General features: G+C 51.9%; 9 protein-coding genes across 9 annotated transcripts; 6 read left to right on the top strand and 3 right to left on the bottom strand.

Moving 5' to 3' along the window:
• Positions 1-245: 245 nt before the first annotated feature.
• On the bottom strand, positions 246-2,366 carry B0H65DRAFT_123847 (uncharacterized protein). The gene is made up of 2 exons (XM_062820711.1): positions 417-2,366; positions 246-353 (listed from the first exon to the last, which is right to left on the bottom strand). The coding sequence occupies exons 1-2, from the start codon at positions 2,070-2,072 to the stop codon at positions 279-281; spliced, it is 1,731 nt and encodes a 576-aa protein (XP_062684803.1). The 5' UTR covers positions 2,073-2,366; the 3' UTR covers positions 246-278.
• A 1,219-nt stretch (positions 2,367-3,585) lies between these two features.
• On the top strand, positions 3,586-5,265 carry B0H65DRAFT_458102 (Translin). Its single transcript, XM_062826383.1, has 4 exons — positions 3,586-4,145; positions 4,336-4,432; positions 4,491-4,636; positions 4,717-5,265. Exons 1-4 carry the CDS (start codon positions 3,977-3,979, stop codon positions 5,022-5,024), a joined length of 720 nt encoding a protein of 239 aa, XP_062684802.1. The 5' UTR covers positions 3,586-3,976; the 3' UTR covers positions 5,025-5,265.
• A 184-nt stretch (positions 5,266-5,449) lies between these two features.
• B0H65DRAFT_123765 (GPI biosynthesis protein family Pig-F-domain-containing protein) lies at positions 5,450-6,686 on the top strand. The gene is made up of 2 exons (XM_062820709.1): positions 5,450-6,023; positions 6,127-6,686. The coding sequence occupies exons 1-2, from the start codon at positions 5,598-5,600 to the stop codon at positions 6,517-6,519; spliced, it is 819 nt and encodes a 272-aa protein (XP_062684801.1). The 5' UTR covers positions 5,450-5,597; the 3' UTR covers positions 6,520-6,686.
• A 647-nt stretch (positions 6,687-7,333) lies between these two features.
• Positions 7,334-8,843, top strand: B0H65DRAFT_123800 (mitochondrial carrier domain-containing protein). Its single transcript, XM_062820710.1, has 2 exons — positions 7,334-7,735; positions 7,846-8,843. Exons 1-2 carry the CDS (start codon positions 7,600-7,602, stop codon positions 8,685-8,687), a joined length of 978 nt encoding a protein of 325 aa, XP_062684800.1. The 5' UTR covers positions 7,334-7,599; the 3' UTR covers positions 8,688-8,843.
• Positions 8,844-9,029: 186 nt separating this feature from the next.
• On the bottom strand, positions 9,030-9,629 carry B0H65DRAFT_546531 (ribosomal protein L22e; the record flags this gene model as incomplete). The annotated part of the gene is made up of 3 exons (XM_062829450.1): positions 9,030-9,156; positions 9,241-9,479; positions 9,615-9,629. 3 exons carry the CDS (start codon positions 9,627-9,629, stop codon positions 9,030-9,032), a joined length of 381 nt encoding a protein of 126 aa, XP_062684799.1.
• Positions 9,630-12,874: 3,245 nt separating this feature from the next.
• On the top strand, positions 12,875-13,209 carry B0H65DRAFT_506899 (uncharacterized protein; the record flags this gene model as incomplete). The annotated part of the gene is made up of 3 exons (XM_062828101.1): positions 12,875-12,891; positions 12,978-13,086; positions 13,162-13,209. The coding sequence occupies 3 exons, from the start codon at positions 12,875-12,877 to the stop codon at positions 13,207-13,209; spliced, it is 174 nt and encodes a 57-aa protein (XP_062684798.1).
• Positions 13,210-13,947: 738 nt separating this feature from the next.
• Positions 13,948-15,659, bottom strand: B0H65DRAFT_546529 (P-loop containing nucleoside triphosphate hydrolase protein; the record flags this gene model as incomplete). Its single annotated transcript, XM_062829449.1, has 4 exons — positions 13,948-13,977; positions 14,033-14,646; positions 14,732-15,243; positions 15,562-15,659. 4 exons carry the CDS (start codon positions 15,657-15,659, stop codon positions 13,948-13,950), a joined length of 1,254 nt encoding a protein of 417 aa, XP_062684797.1.
• A 363-nt stretch (positions 15,660-16,022) lies between these two features.
• B0H65DRAFT_458090 (uncharacterized protein) lies at positions 16,023-18,278 on the top strand. Its single transcript, XM_062826382.1, has 3 exons — positions 16,023-16,687; positions 16,802-17,887; positions 17,968-18,278. The coding sequence occupies exons 1-3, from the start codon at positions 16,439-16,441 to the stop codon at positions 18,079-18,081; spliced, it is 1,449 nt and encodes a 482-aa protein (XP_062684796.1). The 5' UTR covers positions 16,023-16,438; the 3' UTR covers positions 18,082-18,278.
• Positions 18,279-20,716: 2,438 nt separating this feature from the next.
• On the top strand, positions 20,717-21,239 carry B0H65DRAFT_458085 (uncharacterized protein). Its single transcript, XM_062826381.1, has 2 exons — positions 20,717-21,107; positions 21,133-21,239. Exon 1 carries the CDS (start codon positions 20,741-20,743, stop codon positions 20,966-20,968), a length of 228 nt encoding a protein of 75 aa, XP_062684795.1. The 5' UTR covers positions 20,717-20,740; the 3' UTR covers positions 20,969-21,107; positions 21,133-21,239.
• Positions 21,240-21,267: the final 28 nt, after the last annotated feature.

The following is a 21,267-nucleotide window of genomic DNA, read 5'->3' as shown; positions in this document are numbered from 1 at the left end:
CCAGTTCCCGCTGCATACTAGTAGGTATCTCACCGACACTCTTCTTCAACCCGATCACTGGTAGATACACTCGGCTCTATGGATGCATTCGGTTATGTAGAAAACCATCACTCACCCTTCAAAGGTATGTACATTGCCAAATCTGGCACACCTCCCGTCTCTACCCGTTGCTTCCATCTGTTCCCGTCATATTCCCAACTCATCGGCTATGAAGTAAAGGCAAGCGTTGTTCCAGTTTCAGGGCGATACGACCTCCACCATCCCGCTTCCGACTCTCTCTAGAGCTTCGATTTGATATCTCCCACTTCTTTCTCCGCGCGATCCCGAAGCTGCCGACGCAAAATCTTGCCAGACTGTACGAATTACGCATTAGCATCCAGACACATGCAACATCACAAGACATAGTCAGTACTCACCGGATTCTTCGGAATGTTGTCGGTGAAAACAACGCCGCCCTTCAGCTGCTTGTACCGGGTCACCTTGCTAGCCATCCAGTCGGCAATTTCCTGTTCAGTGATCCTTGACTTAGGGTTCTGGCGAACGATGTAGGCTCGAGGAACTTCTTCGCCGTTGATTGTCACACCAATCACCGCTGCATCGGCCACCTCAGGGTGCTGGAGCAACAGCCCTTCAAGTTCAGCAGGCGCCACCTGATTACCCTTCACCTTGATCAACTCCTTCAGCCGATCGACAATGTGAATGATTCCTCCAGGCTTGTACGCGTCGAAGTAGGCGATATCGCCCGTCTTGAGCCAGCGAGTGCCATCTGCGTCAACGACAATGGTATCCGCTGTCGCTTCCGGCTTTCGCCAATAACCACGCATCAAATTCGGGCCCGTGACCCAGAATTCGCCTCTTTCCCCTGCCTTCGTGATCTCGGTTTTTCCGTCCAGCGACATCAGCTTTCCAGAGCAGTTGGGCATCATCTCGCCCACGCCTGAGCTGGGCTCATTGTTAAGAGGATCCCATGACATGCAAGTACATGTCGTTTCTGTCATGCCCCAGCCCTGGCGCAGAAGGAATTTTCCATTGAACAGCTTCTCCGCTTCATCGTAGACCTCTTTTGCCAACGGGGCGGCTCCGGAACCCATTCCTTCGACGCTTGAGAGATCGTACATTTTGGTGAGAGGGGATTTGGTCAATGCGACCACAATGGGTGGCACGCACATGAGTGAAGTAATCCGATAGCGCTGAACATACTCGAGCATCTTGACGAAATCGAAGCTCGGCATGATGTAGATGGGGATTCCGGCCCGAGGCATGTTCGCGACAAAGACTGACTGGCCATAAGCGTGGTAAAGCGGCAGAAAGCAGAGGGCACGGGCTCGCTTTTGCCTTTCCTCCCAGTCGGGGTTGAGGTTGTTGAGGTGAATAACCTGAGCTCCGTTTGCGACATAGCAGTAATGACTGATCTCAACGCCCTTGGGAACTCCAGTGGTCCCACTGCTGTAGTTAAGACAGCATGTCGTGGTCTGCGGATCCTTTGGCTCTTTCCAGCTCCAGCTCTCTGCTTCTTTGGCGTTCCCCTGAAGGAGTTCTGTCCAATGCTTGGCTCCCTCGATCCGACCCTTCAGCCCTGGTCCGGGATTGGAAGATTGCGCTACTTGCTGTGCTGCAGGAGTATCTCCGCCGAGAACGAAAATGCGATCCCTTGGCAGGCCAACCTCCTTAGCTGCCTCAAAGGCTGTCTTGAGAGAGCCCTGTGCCGTGACGAGAAAGGTGGCTTCACTGTCGCGAAGCTGATATGCCAGCTCTCGGGCCACAAAACTGGGATTGGCACCGGTGAAGATGCCTCCGGCCATCAAGATGCCAAGGAAGATAGCAGGGAAGAAGATGTTGTTGCCAGAAAAGAGGAGCACTCTGTCGCCCTCCTTCAGACCGGCTTTCTGTAAGCCCGAGGCGACGCGCTTGGCCAAGAGTCGGTAGTCGCTGAGATTGAGGTAGTTCGTATCGGGTTGCTCAGGATCGATATATGCACGACGGTCTGGGAGAGGACCGCAAGGCGAGTCAAAGAGCCATTGTTGCAGTGAGCACCGAGGAACATCGGCGGTCCATCGTGACTTGACCGGCATCGTCGAAGGGAGCTTTTCTTCCGAGGTATCTGCTGAGAACGGGCTGTGAAGAATGGGTCAAGTACCGGCACTACCTCTCGTTTATATATGTTCGGGGGCGGGGAAGGGCGGAAAGGAAGTGAGTGAAGGGCAGAGCCACTAGGTGTCAAAAGTCCGGCGCCACAAGATAAGTGAATGGGATGGCTCAACGGGAACAGCTGGCTATAGGTGAAGCACGGCAGTAGCGTACCGAGAAGTTACCATTCACTCGAAGCCGCTGTTTGGACAACCCTCATGACCTCCCTCCCAAGAAGGGACGGAAGATAAATCCGTTCCCCAGTGCCGCCACTCTCGCGTACCTCAGCATCTCAAAATGTATGGACAGGGACCCGTATGAGTGAGTGGACAGGTTGCCTGGTAGCGGAGCGAACCTCGCCTACTCGCGAACCCCCATGTTAGTCGACCGCAAATGTAGGCATTCAAGGTTGCCCATTTCCGGAACTCAGCTCGCGGTCAATTGGCTGAAGGCATCTAGGTGTCTCCTCCCCCGCATTTACAGGGGAAGCAGATCCCCCGCAACAGCTTGGACCAGGGGTTGCTGTGCCGAGGCATGGAATCTCTCCTCTTCGAAGAGGAAGCCATAAAAGACTTGTCAAAGGGAGATGGAATGCCTGGATACATGATGCATTGGCAACGAACCCCCTAGGTCCAACATAACATCGGGTTGTCAATGACACGGAAAACCTTGTGGTCTCGGCTGTGACGGCGAAGCGATACAGGGGACTAGTTTACAAGGTTGAAGAGACGTACCTACGTCAACCTTGAACTGTTCGCCTCAAGCTTATAGGGCGAATCCAATGGAGTGGACGGCCTCAACTGTCCCCAAAGCTGTTTGGTCGTGGATAAGAAAAGCGTCACCAAAGGTCCCCGAGCAATGAGTGATCAAGGTGTATTATCAACCGTCCGAAACGTTGCCATTGATCAAACACTACATGGTAGGTTTTGGGAGCCTATGATTGTTTCAGTCGTACATTTAGGGTATCCGCGCCGCCTTCCGGCATAGAGGCTCGTCTTGCCGTCAGAAGTCGTAGTAGAAGTACATATGTCCGGTGGTTCGGTAGCTGTCCAGAGTTCCGAAGTGATACCGGATCGTGGGAAAAGCGGTTGAAGTTCCTATGGTCTGTGCTTTCCACTTACCTACGCACGTACGTGCTTTGTCAAAGTACCTGCTTGACTGTGGGGGCTGACCTTTTGCGCCGGCCCATGGCTTCGGCTTCTTTCTAAAGAACTTCATGTCAAGAACGTTGCCTTTGACTCATAGTCTTTTCCAGTATCCTGTTTTTAAGCTCCATGACTTTTGCTGGATCAGAGGGTTGCACCATGGCTCGTCGAGACACCTTAATTACCGACGCAACAGATGCCAAGAGAAAGTTACCCAACAGTCACGACCTCATAAAGTTTTAGGCACCGCAGGAAAGTCTGCTTGTGCACAGACCATCCTTGCTGAGCTTTGAAATGGGACAACGCCGGTCATGATCTCAATTGACGTTGGTATGTGGTCATGGACGCTGTCTTCATGGCAAAATGAGTACCAGGAGATAATAAGAAATCATGTAACTCAAAACATCTGGTCTGCCAATATCAAGATCTTGTCGTACTGACCTCGTAGTCGCTCTTTCCCTTCTGTGTTTTCATCGCGTTCAAGAATTGCCGAATTGGAACAAACTGCAATCGCAGATAAAAATCAAGCATCCGTCACTTTTATCGTTTGCGGTTTGCACGAAGGATTCTCGATTTGATCACCACATCACATCCAACAACCACATCAAACTCAGCCATTCACAATCACTTTATAGTTCCATACTTCTCGAATTGTTGCCAACTTCATAACATCGCCCTTTCCACGACGTAACAACTTGTTCAAGATGGCTCCGCCGATGATTGACCCCGCGCTCTTCGACCAGCTCAAGGACAACATCGAGAAGGATAGCAGTATTCGCAAAGACCTGGAGCAGATCATCGAGGAACTCAATCAGAATGTCTCTTATACGCAGGGAGTGTTGACCAAGATCCACTCCACTTCTCGTTCGAAATGTACGGTTCTCGCTCCTGGACTGCCTTCTCAGTTGTCGATCATGCTCCAAGTCAAATGGTCTATCTCATGATTCCCCCAAACCCCTTCTCAAACTGATCCCTACCTGAGAACCTGTGGGATGAGGCGCTATGACCGAGTTCATGATGAAATATTCAAAAGCTGGAACAGAACGCTAACCTGCCCACCTAGATCCCGCACTTCTTTCCCAGGTTGAGAGTGGTATCAAGAAGGAACTGGATACCACGACCCGACTAGCTCAGTTCGCTTCGCAGTACCCTTACTACAAGTGAGTACAAGCTGCTGTCACATCCTTGAGGCCACGAGCTGACCGATCTTTCCTCAAGGTACAACTACAAGTGGGGACGCACACTTCAGGATGCCATCGCTACGGTGCTCCTCTGTGCTTGGTTGGGCGGCATGGGCAGCGACAGCAAGCCCGGCGAGGTTGGTCGTCTTTTGACATTGGAGGAAGTTGGTGAGGTATTTGGAGGTAAGTTTGGGCTTTATCAATCCGCTGGTCAAAGCACCACATGGCACAGGACAAACAGATGCTTACCATTTATGAATTAGCTCCCGTCAACCTCAAGGACCGTGACGCCTTCCACATCACCATCGAAGAGTATCTCCTGGCTCTCATCTCGGTTGTTGAAGACCTCAGCCGCCTCGCCATGAACTCTGTGACGCTGGGCGATACAGAGCTGGCTGTGCAGATTAGCGGGTTCATCAAGGATCTGCACGGAGGGTTCCAGATGCTCAATCTGAAGAACGATATCCTGCGGAAGAGGGTAGATTCGGTCAAGTACGCCGTTAAGAAGGTCGAGGATGTGGTGTATGACTTGTCTTTGAGAAACCTCATCCCGGCTAAGGAGGCTCAATAGATGGAGATGATTTGCCTTTGGGGTCAGCAACTTGCAGGTTAAGGGCACATTGTAGGCTCTCAAAGTCATGGTTTATGAGGCTTGGGTCGTTGTTATATCAGCCGTCACGTATGGGGTGTAGGCATTTGAGAAGCGTTTGGCTATACACGGAAGCAGGGCCCATCCGCGGTGCTGAACGGGTTCAACTCTGACCAGTCTACCAAATAGCATCAATAAAACATAGCATCCAAAGTCCTGAGCAGGGTTTTTTCCAATACGGTTACATGATCTTAAGAGGGCGCGAGTGAGATCTTGACTGGCCTCGAAGAGCAGAGGTGATGAGCAACACAGGGTTAGGGTTCTGCGCTCAGGGGCTCACCAGTGGAGACCGAGTCTAACCGTCCCGCCCGCCCGTCAATTGGAAGCTTGGCGTGATCATTCCATCGGCAACATTGCTCTCAACTTTCCTGCGACAACTGTTCGGTTCAACGACTGTCCAGGTACAGTCTACTACTTCCACTATATCGACAATCAGGGTCGGCACCACGAAGTCACTTCGGCTTGTCCAGCTTCAATTCATTCCATGCAACAGCAATGCCCCTCGTGGACCCGGTAACAATGTCCTCATCAGCGATCGTTAAGGGCGCCGTAGCCCAGTCGGCCTCAACAACGAAAGCTACGTCCGGAAGTCAAGGGACAGATTCGACGACAACGACAGCTGGTGCTAGCAGCTCGCTGGCGACACTGCGACCCGTTCACATCAAGCAAACACCGGCTGCTCAGACCGTCCGCCATGCCCTACCGGCCGCCTTGACCGCCTTGTACCTGCTTCGATTCGACGCCCTCGTCGCCGATCCCGTCCCAGTGATGCGCAACGCCTTGCCTGTCGTTGCGGCTCTCCAGATGACCTATGCGCTTCTCTGCCTGCCTGCCGCGGGTGAGCCGGCGTCAAAGTCGAACCGGAAACCCCGGCCGGGCGAGAAGAAGAAGGGCGGCGACATTGGGTCGAGCACGATCATTGTATGTCTTGTCATGTCTTACCCTTTCTCCGGGGTTTCATCGTCTACGAGGCCTCATGATTTGAGAGTGTGCTCTCGCTAACCTTTCTTAAAACAAACTTTAGACCGCACTTCTAGCCTCCGTTTTGACCTTCGTCGCTACTCCCTTCCTATACTTCGCTATGGTCCTCTTCGGCGCACCTTTCCTCACGCACGGATCTCATACCTTCCTGTGCGCCGCACACCTCGCCCTCCTCACGCTCTTCCCGCTCTTCTACGTACACGGCGTCGACACGGCCGCCTGGGCTGCGATCGGCGGATTCCGCGCACCGCTCGATGAGACCTTTGGCGGTCTGGTGGGCGGCCTTGTGGGCGCGTGGCTGGGCGCTGTGCCTATTCCGCTTGATTGGGACCGCGAGTGGCAGAAGTGGCCGGTTACCATTCTCTGTGGTGTTTATGGAGGATACTTGCTTGGCAGGGTTCTGGGAGGAACACTTTTCTGGGGGAAGAGGTTCTGAGTTGAGGAGGGGGAGGTTTCTCAAGAGCTGGGCATCCTTCAATCAAGGAGTCCTTCTCTATTCCCGGTTATCCGCTACCTAACTTCCACCTTATCTTCATGGAGGTAATTGTTGGCATGGCGTAGGCATCTGGGGGTGTGACATGGTCGGCTGTTGGACTGCTGATAATGGTGTTGCCTTTCTGCAGGTCGGAAACACACGGGAGAACGGGGAAACGGGTGGTGAAACCATATTTTGGCTTGGAGAGTTGGTCGTTACCCGGCATCAAAAGGATAATTCGGATAAACTTACTCTAGATAGCATATAATATTTAGTGCGGACTCTGGATAGAATAATGGGGGGTCCCAGGATCGTGGAAGTCAAGAATGACGGAACAAGTCTGAGATGGAGGCCGATGTTAGGAGCTGTTCTACAATCTATCGACCAATCACGGTACATCCGAGATATCACTAACACGGCAGCATCGCGGAGCCCTAACTACTCTTTTCTTTTCGAAATGTTACATCCGATACATGCTCAAAAGCGAGCCCTTTTTGAAAACATCTAGGAATTGCATCCCGATCGCAAGGCAGTCTGGATGAGACCTTTTTACACATGCTATACTTCTTTGCCAATGGAGTAAACGGCAATAGCGGTTACTACACCCCACCATCAACGGGGCAACCCCATCAGTGCAACACCCCAGCTTTTGAACTTTTTTAGCGGGGACATTCACACCCCTGGATGGACAGTCAGAAAGCTACGTACCAGCTCCGACTCCGATGAGGTCCGATCCGTAACTTTGGTGGCCGATGTGCCGGTCGATCGAGTCAAGATTGTTCAGAAAAGTAACAGATCCCGAACATGATTAGTAACCATAGTCTCTTCTTTCCTCTTCCAGATTTGAGTTCGAAGGGCAGAGGCACAGGTAATCTAGTGAGGTTTACCTGCCCATCCCACGTCCTCGCCGGTATCTCCTTCCTTTGTCGATGGGATTGGAACTTTCTTGATACCCATATTTCAACACCATCCTCCGGTCCATGATATAAAGTGAGAACAAGATACTTAGGTTCCTCGAGGTAGAAGGAAACCACCGACACCATGGACGCCAACCTGAAAGAACACCAGCAACAAGCTGCTGCGGTCCCTACTGCCGCCCCGGTAGCGGCCCAGAAAGCGGCCGCGAACTACAAGGGATTCGTAGCCGGCGTGTTTTCGGGCATCGCCAAGCTCTCTGGTGCGTATCTGCACTTACAACAGTGACAGAACTGTTTCCAATGCCTCTTTACATCACCCTTCATCGCAACTGCGATATTGAACATTAGTACTAACCCTTCCCTCTTCCAGTCGGCCACCCCTTCGACACCATCAAAGTCCGTCTCCAAACCACCGACGCCTCCCGTTTCTCCGGACCGCTCCAATGCGTCACTCATACCATCCGCAACGAAGGCATCCTAGGCCTCTACAAGGGCGCCTCCCCGCCGCTGGTCGGCTGGATGTTCATGGACAGCGTCATGCTCGGCTCCTTGACGGTCTACCGCCGCCTTCTGCGCGACAACCTGTTCAACCCGCCCTGGCACCCCTTGCACGACCCAGCCAGACCTTTACCTTCGCACGGCCACGGCCTGGCCGGCATCCTGGCGGGCATGACGGTCAGCTTCATCGCGGCGCCCGTGGAGCACGTGAAGGCGCGGCTGCAGATCCAGTATGCGGCGCGCAAGGAGGAGAGGATGTACAAGGGCCCGATTGACTGTCTGAAGAAGGTGTACACGCACCACGGCATCAGGGGCGTGTATCATGGTTTGGGAGCGACGATGCTGTTCCGCAGCTTCTTCTTCTTTTGGTGGGGCACGTACGATGTGTTTAGCAAGTGGATGACGCAGTACACGCAGATGAGCACGCCGGCGATCAATTTCTGGGCCGGCGGGTTGAGCGCGCAGGTGTTTTGGCTGACGAGCTACCCGAGCGATGTGGTGAAGCAGCGGATCATGACGGACAATTTGGGAGGAGGGGTCGGCGATGGTGTGAGGAGGTTCCCTAGGTGGAGGGACGCCGCGGTGGCGGTTTACAGGGAGAACGGCGCGAAAGGATACTGGCGCGGGTTCTTGCCTTGCTTCTTGAGGGCATTCCCGGCGAATGCGATGGCTTTGTTGGTGTTTGAGGGCGTCATGAGGTCCTTGCCTGGGTAGGTGGGAGGAGTACCGGTGTCGGACATTTGGTCGGGGTGATATCTCGGGAGGTTATGGCGCATAAGCGTTTGTTTGTCTGTTTACTTTTGGGTTAGATACTCCTAGAACGGAGGCGTTACAGATGGTTCATGAATGATTGAAAATGTCAAGAAATCAGATATTCACATGCGCGTGGGCGAGACAGGTGTGGTTTTGGCCAGAACGCCATGCCTCACAAGGAGGCGACTTGACATTTGTTCATTGAACCCGGTTTCCCGCTAAGCACAATGCACACCCGTCCATCATATGGTATTCCCTGCCAGATAACCTCAAGTCTCCATTGATTCCCTTAGATTATCAAATTTACTCCTCATCCTCCTCAGCCTCGTCGTTGACGACGTTGAAGAACTTGAGCTCGTAAACACCGCGGGAGGTGGAGACGACGCGGAGCCAGTCACGGAGCTGCATCTTCTTGAGGAACTTCTTGGTCCTGTTTCGCAAAAGTAATCGGTTAGCGCCTGCTTGGTTTCGAATGGTGGGTGGTTTCTGATTGTCGCGAGGGGGGAACACGTACAGGTACTTGAGGTAGCGACCAGAGAGCTCGTTGTGGGCAACGATCTCAATCTTGCCATCACCGACCTGGGAGATCTTGATGGTCTCGCCGAGGTTGCCGACACGGCCCTCAACCTTGATCTTCTCGGTGAGGAACTTCTCGAAGGCAGAGACGTCGAAGATCTTGTCGCTGGCGGGCTGAGAAGCGTTGATAACGAACTTCTTGGTGACCTTGGGGCCCTTGCCCTTGGCAGACTTCTTCTGTAAAACACAATTTGACTTAGCCTACTGCTTCACGCCATGGTCGCTCAGACCAAAATGAAAGCACGGGATGATTCCATATCGGCTGAGGATTGGGCCAACAGCAAAGCGATGGTCTCATGTGGGCGAACATACGGTGATGGGAGCCATTGCGTCGACGGGGATGGAGATGTGCTTGTGGGTTGACAAAGGACAAGTCAAAAGAAGGACGCAAAGAGGTTGGATATCCTGCGCCTTTTGTTGGGTTCTGAGGGTTTGGTGGACGGAAGTGGTGAAGTGGAGGTCGCAACGCGCCGGGTGGAAATTTTTGACAAAATGTGTGGCCTGGCCTGTAAAATTTTAGGGCTCCAGTCGGCAGGCGGAAGGCGGGGCTTGGCGTGCGGGCGCGCGGGGCTCCACATCGGCGACAAGTGGGGCACTCGGTCCATCAAGGTCGTCCGGCTGGCATCTCCACCCGCCCTGTCGATCACATTGAAACTCCGATTTTCCATATCCCGTCTGTGCCAGTTCTCGGATCCAGAACCGACGAAGGTACCGGCTGCTACCCGGCTGCCTGTTTGACGTATTATTTTCTTGCCGTTCATAGTGGCACTTGGTTCCTTCAGTGGTCCATATCTCAGGTCGAACACTCGCTTATGAAGTTTTCCTGGTCGTCAGCAGCAGTATCTCATGCTTTTCAAAAGTCAAGCGAAGGGGCCCATATGTTTGTCGGTAGGTTAGAATCGAAATCTTATATATTCTACTCACTTGAACACATATCTTCCTGTACTGTCCTACTCACTTTATCCTTTCTCGACAAGTACAAGCAATGACATGTGATAGAGGTATCCTGAAGGGCCGCCATGTTGCGGAGCCATGGCCTCTTGGTCTTATATCTTTAACCACTCAAATCGTCGAAGTTTCAATCACCAATCTCCTGTCCGTTTCGCACAATCCACAGACAACCTCACGCGACCAAATGCTCAAACTTCTTCGCATCCCGAAGCCCAGAACGCCAATGTTCACACAACTTCCGCCGTACCCGGCTTGGCCAGCTTGGCCTGCCGCCCAACTATAAAGCCGAGCCCTGGGCATCGCTCAGGAGGACCTGAAACTGCATCGCGCTTCGCTTGGAGTGTACGGTGAAATCAAGATCAACACTGATGGAATCGGTGATCGTTCTCGGCGTGAGCCGGCCGCGCCTAAGCTGAGCGTGCTGAGCCTTCATTTCATGGTTATGCGCCACACTTGCTGCGTGTCCCCCGCCACATTTGGGTGATTCTGGTGATGTCACTGGCTTGTTCTTGCTGGGCGACTCGAGCATGGTTCGTTCCGTCAAAGTCGTAGCTGGGGCGGGATCTTGGCAAACGCTTGGCTTGCGCTTGGCCGCTCGACGGGAGGATAGCAGTTCGGCTCACCTGGGCTTGGTTACGTCACTGTCAGGACCCTTTGATTACAACTTCGAAGAGAAAACTCTGTTTCTCAAACCATCATGGGCATGGAAGGCAGCATGAGAACAAACATCCTTGTAAGGGTATTCGGAAGTGTCACAAGCATTTCATTTCAAGGGGGGTTTTCGATCTACCCAGCCCCGTTAGACGACAAGAAACACTGCCCGTGCTGTTCCTGAGCTGTAGATGCTTGGACCACATGTGCCTGCGCTGCGGTGTCATGGAATCGTAAAGCGGTGTAAGTTAGCGCTATGAGACCCTGTGGTCCTTTCACCAGTGAGGATTTCGGAGTCCCAGAGTCGAATCCCAGCTTGTTCAGCATTGCTCAGCACAACTGATCAGGCGGCCCTCCTTCAGGTGTGTTCCCGTCGGGCACAGTTCCTCGTTTCTCAAGGGAGGATTGCGAGTTGTATGTAGACAAAACTGGGTACCTTAATAAGACGGCAAACCACTGGTGTTGCTAAAGTCTACCACAGTACTTACCTTGGCCGGTTCGTAACGGGGGTTGTTGGGTGGTGTGTATGACGCATTCTAGCCGACTCTCCAATCGCGTGTATGAACCGCCTTGTACATGGCTTGCTTTGCGCGCGAGCTTGCGAAAGGTTGAACCATCACCTCATTTCCCTCGCCTACCCGCTTGGCCTTGAAGGAACCGAGAACACAAACGGCCCCAAGCCCACCACGAGAACAGACAGGCACACCCTGTTCCCTGACCCTCTGCCCTGCAAGAGCAAAGAAGTTGTGAAAGGGCCCCGCCAGGTTTACATGCAGTTTATCTTGGCAAGGCGTAACGGCTGTCCCGTACTCGTCGGTTAGGTTGGTGGAGTCCACCCTCTGGGGGCCTCGCTTACACAAGCCAACCGACTCTCATCGTCCCTTTGAGAGTCGGATTTTTTACATGTATCTTACAAGTCATATATCTTTCAAAAACTTCAATAATCTATATCTTTACTAAAACGTAAGTAAAAAAGATAGTGAAATATTCAAATTAATGGTTTAGATTACGCGCATTAAGCAATATATTTACATTATAATCAAAATATCATAATATATTATTGTAGTGTAGCTATTATCTTTATTTCTACAATAGTTTACGCTTTTAGCCAGCGAGATAATACTGTACAATCTTTTCTACCCACGTAGTAACTTTAAGATCAAAATATACTATAATAAATCAATGGAGAAAATTAAAACGAATAGATTAAGGCTATTTATAAGGCCGTATAATTAGAATTGATGATGTTTTGCCTCTTTTTGTAGTAGTTCTTAATATTTTTCGAATTAGTATATATTATACGCTGTTAGTGGGCGGTAATACCGTACAGCCTTTTCCGCTTGCGTAAGAGTATTAGAATCGAAATATACTATAATAAATCGATAGAGGTAATCAAGACGAATAGATTAAGGCTATTCACAATGCCGTATGATAAAAATTGATAATATTTTGCCTTTGTAGAGGTTTTTGATGTTCTTTAAGCTGGTATATATTAACACTTTTAGCGGGCTAAGGCAGGCTTCTCAACACCACAACAACACATCATGACATTTTGAAAATAATCTAGTTATATAGATGAATGCGCACTGTTAAGAACATCAGTCTGAACATTTTACCATCTATTTTGCTTGCGTTTTGGTAGAGATATGGATTGTTGAGGTTTTTGAAAGATATACGGGTTGCAAGATACATATAAAAAATCCGACTCTCAAAGGGACGATGAGAGTCGGTTGGCTGGCTGCAAGCGAGACCCCCAGAGGGTGGACTCCACACCTAACCGACGAGTACATTCCTATTTAATGCTCTGCCGCCCGCTTGCTGTCTTGCTTCTTTACGTCAGTCCACTCAAGCAAACAACAACAAAGAAAAGCATCCAACTCACTTTCACACTCAGCAATCTTCTTGAACTCTTCAACCAACACACGATAATCACACCAATCTCTAATACCTTACTACAATAATCCATCACAATGGCTTTCACCGCTAGGTAAGAGATAGCTTCTCCCACCTGCTTGACGCAGCGTGCGCATTCTGGTTCTAGGCCACCATTGCTAACATTTGCTTCCTCTCCAGCGACATCTGCAAGATCATCATTGCCGTCATCCTCCCTCCTCTCGGAGTCTTCTTCGAGCGTGGATGCGGTGCCGATCTCTTCATCAACATCCTCCTCACCATCCTGGGTGTAAGCTTTCCCCGTTCCACCTTCCTCCTGTCACCTGTCGCATACAATGGAACCCTTGCTAACTATTGCCTGCAGTACCTTCCCGGTATCGTCCACGCTCTCTACATCATTCTCAAGTATTAAATGAGCAACGACAACACAACAACGACAACAAGAAACACTAACAAAACCGATTTCCCTTGTTTTTAATCGATCAAGGAGAGGAGGAAAGAAAAAAAAATGTTACGTCGGGGACCAAGGTGGTGTGGGCAGATTACCATACCTTCATGGACAGGTTGATTCCTTTTCCCGGCGTGTTCCGGCGCTTGTTTTCGCCTTATGATACCCTTGTCGAAACTACGGGCTGCGCCCTGGGGGAATTGCGCGGACCTTTCGGCATACTTGTTGCGGCGCTTATAAAGCGGGAGAGGAGGAGACAAGTTTAATTGCGATGGGAAGGGCGTTGGAAGATCCCGAACGGGTTTACGAGAACGCGAACGCGAGTGGAACGATGGCTTTTTTGTAATGGAAGGAGAGAAGCTTAAGGGGTTAACGAGCTTTTAATGACGACAGGAACGCATGCCTTTCATGTTAGGAGCATTCCACTACTCCCATTTCTCGCTATCACGCCGGTCATTTGTGTTCTTATGAGCTTTCCTTTTAAAGCCGGCGACTCGAGAAACAGGTCACGACGCTGGCTGGTTGAAGGGATCTTGTTGGATGCATATCATAGGATAAAGATTCCTTTTGGCATCCCTCCATGCGCTCTTCCCTGTTCGCTACATGCGATACCCTTATACAATGCCTTTTCTCTCAATTGCTGTGTCGCATACGCTATTCGTAAGGAATACTAAGCTGGGCGACTATTTGTCTATACGCTGTTTATGCTCGGCCTACCTTGAATGACAAGATCTATGTGCAAGTTAGTAAACTGGTTCCTTGAAATGATGACAGGCAGGACACTCACATCATTCTTCCCAACCGTAACAATCTGATCTTCCGCAACACGGATGCCGCCTGCACCTTCGACGTAGGCAATCGGCGCATCGCCCATGATCTTCCTGGCCACGTCGGCCACGGTCGAGTTCTTCTTGACCAGCACGCAGTCCCTGAATACCGCCTTGTTCGCCGACTCATTTGCACCCGACGTGAACGTCGTCGTATTCCTGACCGGGAAGACCGGCACCAAGCCGAGGATCTCGGCAGCTTTGGATAGCACCTGGTTGACGCCCGTGGAGCCGAATCGGTAAAGGACCATGTCCTTCAGATTCTCTATCCTATTGCGGTTCTTCTCGTCCAGCTCTTTCAGGCCTCCGCCGTCCGGGTCGCCGTCGGCTATTAGGTCTTCCCTCGTGTCAACGAACTCGCTGCCTTCTGTGTACTTGATGTAGCCTTGCTTCGCCATCTTGCGCAAGAAGATTTCGGAAATCGCAGAACAGAGGACGATGGAATTTGGGTCTTGCATCTTGGCGATCTTGGCGATGTTTTTGTCGGCGTCTGGGTGGTCGATCTTGTTGAGCGCGATCACTGTTGGGAACTTCTCGTCGGTAAAGGCGTTGACGACACGGTCGACGGTTTCCTCTGCGTACCGGAGATCAATGTTAGCACCCCCGTCGCAGTCGTACTGGCGAAACCCGCCCGGGTGTATAAAGCAACAACAACGTACCGGACCATTCCTCCAACGGCTCCTTGAGTCCCAGCTTATCCAACGTCCGCGCCACCACCGCAGCGGTACTCCCGTAACCACTGAACTGTGCCTGGAGCGTTTCCACCGCTGTCGCCTTGACAGCAATATGCCTCCTCTTGATCGAACCCCACTTCTCCCAAAGGTTTCCCTTGATCCAGGCCACAATCTCGGACCGCAGCCACGCAATGTCCACGGAGGGATCGTACCCGCGCGTGACCTTTCCCTCGGCGTCTGTTGTGCCCGAAGCGTCGACGACGTGTATCAGGGCGTCGGCATGTCGCAGGTCGTCGAGGAACTTGTTGCCAAGCCCTTTGCCCTCGTGCGCTCCGGGGACGAGACCGGCTACGTCGAGCAGTTCAATGGGCACACTACGCTTTCCGTTCACGCAGGAGCCGTAGTTGGGCTTGCACCTTTCGCTAACGCCATAGCGCGCGCAGGCACAGTCTATCTGGAGGTAGCCGATCGCTCGTTGGGGGTCGATGGTGGTGAAACTGAGGTAGCAGAAGGCATTGCTGTTAGCGCAACATCCTTTGAGTCTGCTTGCGGTTGGGTTCAAAGACGACGGCAGTGGTGGTATGAAAGGTGCGAAGCAAAAAGGAAACGGGGCGATCTGTTTCAAGTGTAGACGGATAGAGGTAGGCAGGAGATGGGCAAGGTGTGACGGGAAGAAGCCTACGGGAAGTTTCCTGTATCGCGTGGCAAGCCGTATCAGCAGCCCGTCCGTACATGAGGTAAAGCCTCCATCTTCGCAGCCGAGGTGTCGGAGGAAAGGAAAGGTAATGTCCTCGTAAACAAAAACTAGGAGCTACCCACCGACTTTAGAGGAAGCATCTGTTAGCGAGTTGAGCGTGCTGGATTTGCCAGCGCTCGGTTTCCCGACCAGTCCAATTAGAGGATCTCGAGGCATTTTGATAGTTCGTTCTGGTTCGGTTGGCGGTAATCGAATGTGTCAGACGGGCGATAATATAGTAGTCCGTATTCAAGAAGGTGTTGAGTCTAGTAGATGATTGTTAAAGGCGGCAAAAAGGTCTCGACAATCGCGCTCTGTGCTGGTGTTGTAGCGACAGGGCAAATCCAAGCAGCAGCAGCAATTGGGGAGGGTGAATTGAAATTCGTTATCGGCCCCACCAAATAGAGATGCGATTGCCCACGCAGGACGGGAGGGGCAGTCCCTTCCCACTAAACGCATAGTCACGCTGGCCTTGTTTGGACAGTAAGCCGTTGCCAGGGCAAAGAAAAGGGGTGGCTCGACGAGATGATCATCGCAACACCCATTCCGAGGAAACCGAATGGTTTGAGTAGTTGCAACTTTGAAGGAAGAGAAATTCCACTTGTTAAATTCACAACTTTGAGCCAGGACCGGGCAGTAATTACGAGTGTACATACTCATAGCAGGCAGTTGCGAACATTGGGAAGCTGCGAACTGGGCGTTCTGGGTTAGGGTTATCTCTTTCAACGGCCGTACATACAATTACTCCATCTTACAAGATCGTTACGACCGGGGTGCTTTTGTTACTGCAGTTGCTTCTGTCGGTGCGGATTCACCTTTGCATTCAGTCTCATGCACGATTGGATTCGTAGATCGAGCTCAAACAAGTTTTTGTAAGCCCCGAGTTATACCTACTTCTTAGCAGGTTGGGAAGGCACCTCTCTTCCTGTCGTACAGCAAGCGGTCTTCCTCAAAATATGGCACAACCTGGGCTCCCAATTGAGGCGCTGCCCGCTTGGGCTCTGCTCAACGGCATCACATTCCCACATGTCAAAGTCGCCAATATCGAAGGGAAAGGCTTTGGTGTAGTAAGCGATGGAGATCTCAAACCCGATGTGCCTCTTATGGCGGTGCCGAACAGCCTCGTCCTAAACGTACAAGCCGTCGATGAATATGCCAAAGAAGACAAGAACTTCAAGCAACTTCTGGATGCTGTTGGACATCATGTATGAGCGAACTGCTACAAATCAACCCCCATCCCCCTCTCTATCCGGGAACTCCCGACCTTCCCCATTGATATTGTCCCGGAGACCAGCTGACGTTATCTTTCCACACAACAGTCAGCCAGAAGGGATATCTTATTGTTTCTCCTCGTCCAGTTGGTTCTGGCTTCTAAGGCACACCAAGCTCCAGTAGGCGTCTCGAACCCATGGACAGAGTACATCAAGTTCCTACCCAAAACGGTCCTCGTGCCCACACTGTGGACGGAAGATGAGCGACTACTCCTCCGAGGCACATCTCTCGAGTCGGCTGTGAATGCAAAGATGACGGCCCTCACTGCCGAGTTTGATGCGGTCCGGGAGGCCGCATCGAGCCTTCCGAGCTGGAACGACGTACTGTGGCCATACGAAGACGGCAATTCTTCGGCATCTCTACGCAGTTGGATCCTCCTGGACGCGCTTTACCGGTCTCGAGTCCTCGAGTTGCCGAAGTCGGGGGAGTCTATGGTGCCATGCATAGACATGATCAACCACTCGACCAGTGCGTCGGCTTACTATGATGAAAACACCAAGGATGAGGTAATACTATTGCCCAGGCCAGACAGCAAGATTTCATCTGGTGAGGAGGTGACTATCAGCTATGGCGACGCCAAGCCAGCCGCAGAGATGCTGTTCAGCTACGGGTTCATAGATCCGGAATCGACTGTCGAGAGCCTCGTGCTCCCCCTGGAGCCGTTTGAGGATGACCCGTTGGCAAAGGCCAAGCTCTTCGCGTTTAAGGACATGCCTAAAGTCCACGTGGCTCACGACAAGGGTAGCTCTGCCGTGTCATGGAACAGTCCGTTCGCCTACCTCATGTGCGTGAACGAGGAGGACGGCCTGGATTTCCGGGTGCTGCAGGACAGTGAGGGTGGCCGACAGCTCCGTGTTTTCTGGCGAGAGGAGGATGTTACAGACCGGATAGGAGACTTTGAAAGCCTTATCCAGAGCCATGAGGTGCCTACGCTTATCAAGTTGCGCGTTGTCACTGTGGTCCAGGAGCGGTTGCAGCAACAGCTTGAGAGAGCGCAGTCTTTTGCGGATCTCTCTGCGCTCCCCATCGGCGACGTTGACTTGTTGAGGGACGAATGTCGCCAGGCTGCTTCTCTTCTCAGGAGCATCGAAACCGGTCTTTTAGAAGTTGTCATAGAAGACTTGGAGAAAGAGGTGAGAATCCACCCCCGCAAACTCCCAGGGTCTCCCCCTCACGCGATGGCATGCAAAGTAACTGACAAGATGACATTCAGAGGCGTATGCTACTGGCTGATGAAAACGTGGTGGCATATCTCGGATCGATGGAAACTGCCGAATCCGACCTAGTTGGCGAGGAGGCGTCCAATGAGCCTGAGGATTTCAGTTGATGAACCACCCATTTTTGAAATGGAGGCTGCAAGGCATCGTGATGCTCTCTGATCCAAGTGTCTGGAAGTTTCTTCGTGGAAGTTTCTTCGTGGAAGTTTCTTCGTGGAAGTTTCTTCGTGGAAGTTTCTTCGTGGAAGTTTCTTCGTGGAAGTTTCTTCGTGGAAGTTTCTTCGTGGAAGTTTCTTCGTGGAAGTTTCTTCGTGGAAGTTTCTTCGTGGAAGTTTCTTCGTGAGACTTTGCTTGGATACGATCGGTTTGTGTGCGTGGATAGGGAAATTGTGTCTATATCAAATCTTACAAGCTCACAGACGTCGACGATGTCGTATAGCACCGCCGTGAAAGAAGAAGGAAAGGGGGCATTAATTAACGAGACTACTGCGGCGACAAGGCCAAAAGTTGGGGAGAGTTGCGGAGTTGAGGCCGATCTTATGCTCTGGGAAGCCATTAGATATTGCGAAAACGAACATGGGGCGATTTAGACATGGTTGTCCCCAACCCTACACTGTCCAGATGTATGCTCCTGGCGCAGGATGACCACGAGTTTCTTGTTGAACCAGCTTTTTCCATGTCCGGTCAGCCAAACGGTTCCGCCCAGAAGGCTTGGAACCATTACACAATCCTATATCACCCCGCATTTCGGCGATAAGTGGGAGATTGGCTTGACATGTTACCGGGGCTCTGGCCAGTGATGTGACTGCGCTGACTGGGTGGTGATGCTCGTGATGCTGTGAGATCTCTGGTCGGAGTTTCCATCATCTTGCGGACGGTGGATGGGCGATGTAGGGTAGGTATATCCGATAATCCGAGACCTGTTTGTCGAGTATTAAGACCACGAAGCGACGGACTGCCGCAGTCAGTTCTTGGAAATCCATTCTTTGCTTGGATTTGCCCGAGTCCGACTCATCAAAGTGGTGATAATGCCCGATCGAGAGCGAAAAGCAGAGGAATCCATCGCTTGGAGTTCTTGGCATTGCTCAACCAAAATGCGGGGAAGATTAACTCCAGAAGGGTTGTGGAACAAAATGATCCCTGCTGTGCAGATTTCAGCCAATCATGGAATGGAATCATTTGGTTATGCGGGCCGTTTCATGGGGTTGTGTCTCTTTTTACTGTGTGGAGGCGGCCGGCCCCATCCAACTGTTTTTATCTTTTGGAGGTTCGTGTGCGACTGCGGCAGCCGTGCATAGTACACAGTACATATCCCCTAACCTAATGCATCATCGCTCGCGTTTTATCATAAGAGCGAAGTGAACACCACTTCGCAGACCGGTGGCTGTTTGATGATCGGACAGTTTTCTCCATCTTTTTAACCATAGTTATTGCTCACCGAATTTCTTTGGATTCCGTTGTGTGTGTCTCAACTAACGACCCTGTTGACCCAACACACTCGACGATCCACCGGTGGGCCAGCCCTGGGCAGTCTTGTCTTTATCGCAAAGCGTCCACGTCGTCGTCAGCGACCCCTTTTAGTGGAGTAGGTAGGTTGTTTACGTCTCCAGAATGCGGAAAGGTGTCTCTCTTCGTCGTTTCCGTCTGTACACCGTACATTTGGCTTTCTGATGTGGAAGTATTCTGAAGCAGAGAGGCTTTGTGTTTCGTCTGGCTGCTAGTGAGCCCCGAATTATAAAGTCCTGGGTTGGGTTACGGTGTGGGAACCGCTCAACGTTCCGGAGCTGATCCGAAACGCTCCGTCCTCTTGATGCTCAATACGCGCCTCTTCCGCCGCACATATTGACACCCAAGACAACGTACTGTGTTATATGCACAACGGAATATCTTTGCCAAACCACAACGTCCTCAACTATCCAAGGTGAAGAGCACTGCTGATCCCAAGACATAACCACCATGGTTTGAGGACTTCCCTGTCTCTTTAATGTTTCAATGCCCCCATCCAGCGTCACGCGGACCATGGACAAAGTCTCGCTTGACCTCGAAGAGAGATATCTGCCCATGCACACAACGGGTTCTCGACCGTAACCTCAACTCAAGGAGGAGGCTATTTGGCGAGGTCCCGTCCGGTTCCCGAGTGTCCTAACCATGAAGGGTATCGTCCCGTGGTATCGCAACAGAGGCCGTATCACGGTGCAGCTTTAAATTTTGCTCAGGGTCTCGGTAAGCAAAACAGCTTGGTGCCCAGCCCGATCGGGAGGATCTTGAACCTGGCCTCGCTAGTCTCTAGGTCGTAAGCAGGCCAGTGTTCTCACCATTGGCCAGTTGGCTACTTCCAACACCTGCCATGACCTGACGATCCATGCAGCTGAGACAACGGGGGTCTAGGCCAGCCATGATGCCATCAAAAACTCTTGCCAGCCCTCGCACGTCGCCGTCCCAACAAACACGGAAGAAGGATGGCGTCCCTTGGTGGTTGCCCTGTGGTCCCATTCACGCCAGGAGGCGCCGAGAAGCCCCGGATTTCGCTTGAAATTCGACCACAACCCTCTTTGTGAGCCTGGTGGGAGGTGTGCTAGAGAAAGGGGCCGGGGGTCTCTCGCGACCGCTACGAGAGCGCTGCGATTCGTCGGCTGGGCCGGGAGATGGGGATAGTGGATGCCGTGGATTCTCGCTCACAAAGGCCAAGATGATTGGCGAATCTGTTGGATTTGACGAGTAAATCCCTGCTCACCCCAGATTCTTCTTTGGCCAGGGGATGGCAATCAAATGGAGTCGCTAGTCTTTCTCACTTGCACACCGTCCGTTGCCTTGTCCACCTCACACTGGGATAGTCTCTGTGATCTTCGGAGGCTTAGCAGGAATACGGCGTTGAGGCAGCAGCCCAAGCGTCAAGATGCTGTCACTGACGATAGTGCCCTGATGTTCACGTACGTCCTTGGTGTTGCCCTCGAGGTTCCAACTTTAGAGGATCTTCGTGTTGCTGTGCAGAGTTGAGAGATCTTGCAGTGGGATGCTAAGTATCGGGTACGTCGCAACTAAAGTGTTGAGATGACTCTTTCCTCACCGATCACCAGAGGTAGCGGTACCAGGTACGCAAGTACGGATGACCAGGGACTCCTTCCCGCCCGCTTTTCCCTCAGCGGGCATCAACCCTCGCGCCCTCGCTGCCTCGCTGCCACGCAGTGCTACGCTGCTCGCTGGCCCGCTAGCCAGTCCTGTCCCCTGGTCCCTCTTGGCTCACAGCAACACACCAATGTACCCCCGTATGCTCCTTCCCACGGAATTCATCCTTA

The sequence above is a fragment of the Neurospora tetraspora genome (assembly GCF_033439725.1).
Source record: "Neurospora tetraspora strain CBS 560.94 chromosome Unknown B0H65scaffold_2, whole genome shotgun sequence".
NCBI classification, from domain to species: Eukaryota; Fungi; Ascomycota; class Sordariomycetes; order Sordariales; family Sordariaceae; genus Neurospora; species Neurospora tetraspora.
The sequence above is the reverse complement of the archived record's forward strand: the minus strand, read 5'-3'. Positions and strand labels throughout refer to the sequence as shown.

Bases quoted from the DNA above. Each gene is read 5' to 3' on its own strand.
- B0H65DRAFT_123847 (XM_062820711.1), bottom strand. From the start codon at position 2,072: ATGCCGGTCAAGTCACGATGGACCGCCGATGTTCCTCGGTGCTCACTG. The intron at 354-416 runs GTGAGTACTGAC...TAATTCGTACAG, and splicing joins ACAACATTCCGAAGAATCCG to TCTGGCAAGATTTTGCGTCG.
- B0H65DRAFT_123800 (XM_062820710.1), top strand. From the start codon at position 7,600: ATGGACGCCAACCTGAAAGAACACCAGCAACAAGCTGCTGCGGTCCCT. The intron at 7,736-7,845 runs GTGCGTATCTGC...TCCCTCTTCCAG, and splicing joins GGGCATCGCCAAGCTCTCTG to TCGGCCACCCCTTCGACACC.
- B0H65DRAFT_123765 (XM_062820709.1), top strand. From the start codon at position 5,598: ATGCCCCTCGTGGACCCGGTAACAATGTCCTCATCAGCGATCGTTAAG. The intron at 6,024-6,126 runs GTATGTCTTGTC...AACAAACTTTAG, and splicing joins TTGGGTCGAGCACGATCATT to ACCGCACTTCTAGCCTCCGT.
- B0H65DRAFT_458085 (XM_062826381.1), top strand. From the start codon at position 20,741: ATGGAGTCGCTAGTCTTTCTCACTTGCACACCGTCCGTTGCCTTGTCC.
- B0H65DRAFT_458090 (XM_062826382.1), top strand. From the start codon at position 16,439: ATGGCACAACCTGGGCTCCCAATTGAGGCGCTGCCCGCTTGGGCTCTG. The intron at 16,688-16,801 runs GTATGAGCGAAC...TCCACACAACAG, and splicing joins TGGATGCTGTTGGACATCAT to TCAGCCAGAAGGGATATCTT. The intron at 17,888-17,967 runs GTGAGAATCCAC...GATGACATTCAG, and splicing joins TAGAAGACTTGGAGAAAGAG to AGGCGTATGCTACTGGCTGA.
- B0H65DRAFT_458102 (XM_062826383.1), top strand. From the start codon at position 3,977: ATGGCTCCGCCGATGATTGACCCCGCGCTCTTCGACCAGCTCAAGGAC. The intron at 4,433-4,490 runs GTGAGTACAAGC...TCTTTCCTCAAG, and splicing joins TCGCAGTACCCTTACTACAA to GTACAACTACAAGTGGGGAC. The intron at 4,637-4,716 runs GTAAGTTTGGGC...TTTATGAATTAG, and splicing joins AGTTGGTGAGGTATTTGGAG to CTCCCGTCAACCTCAAGGAC.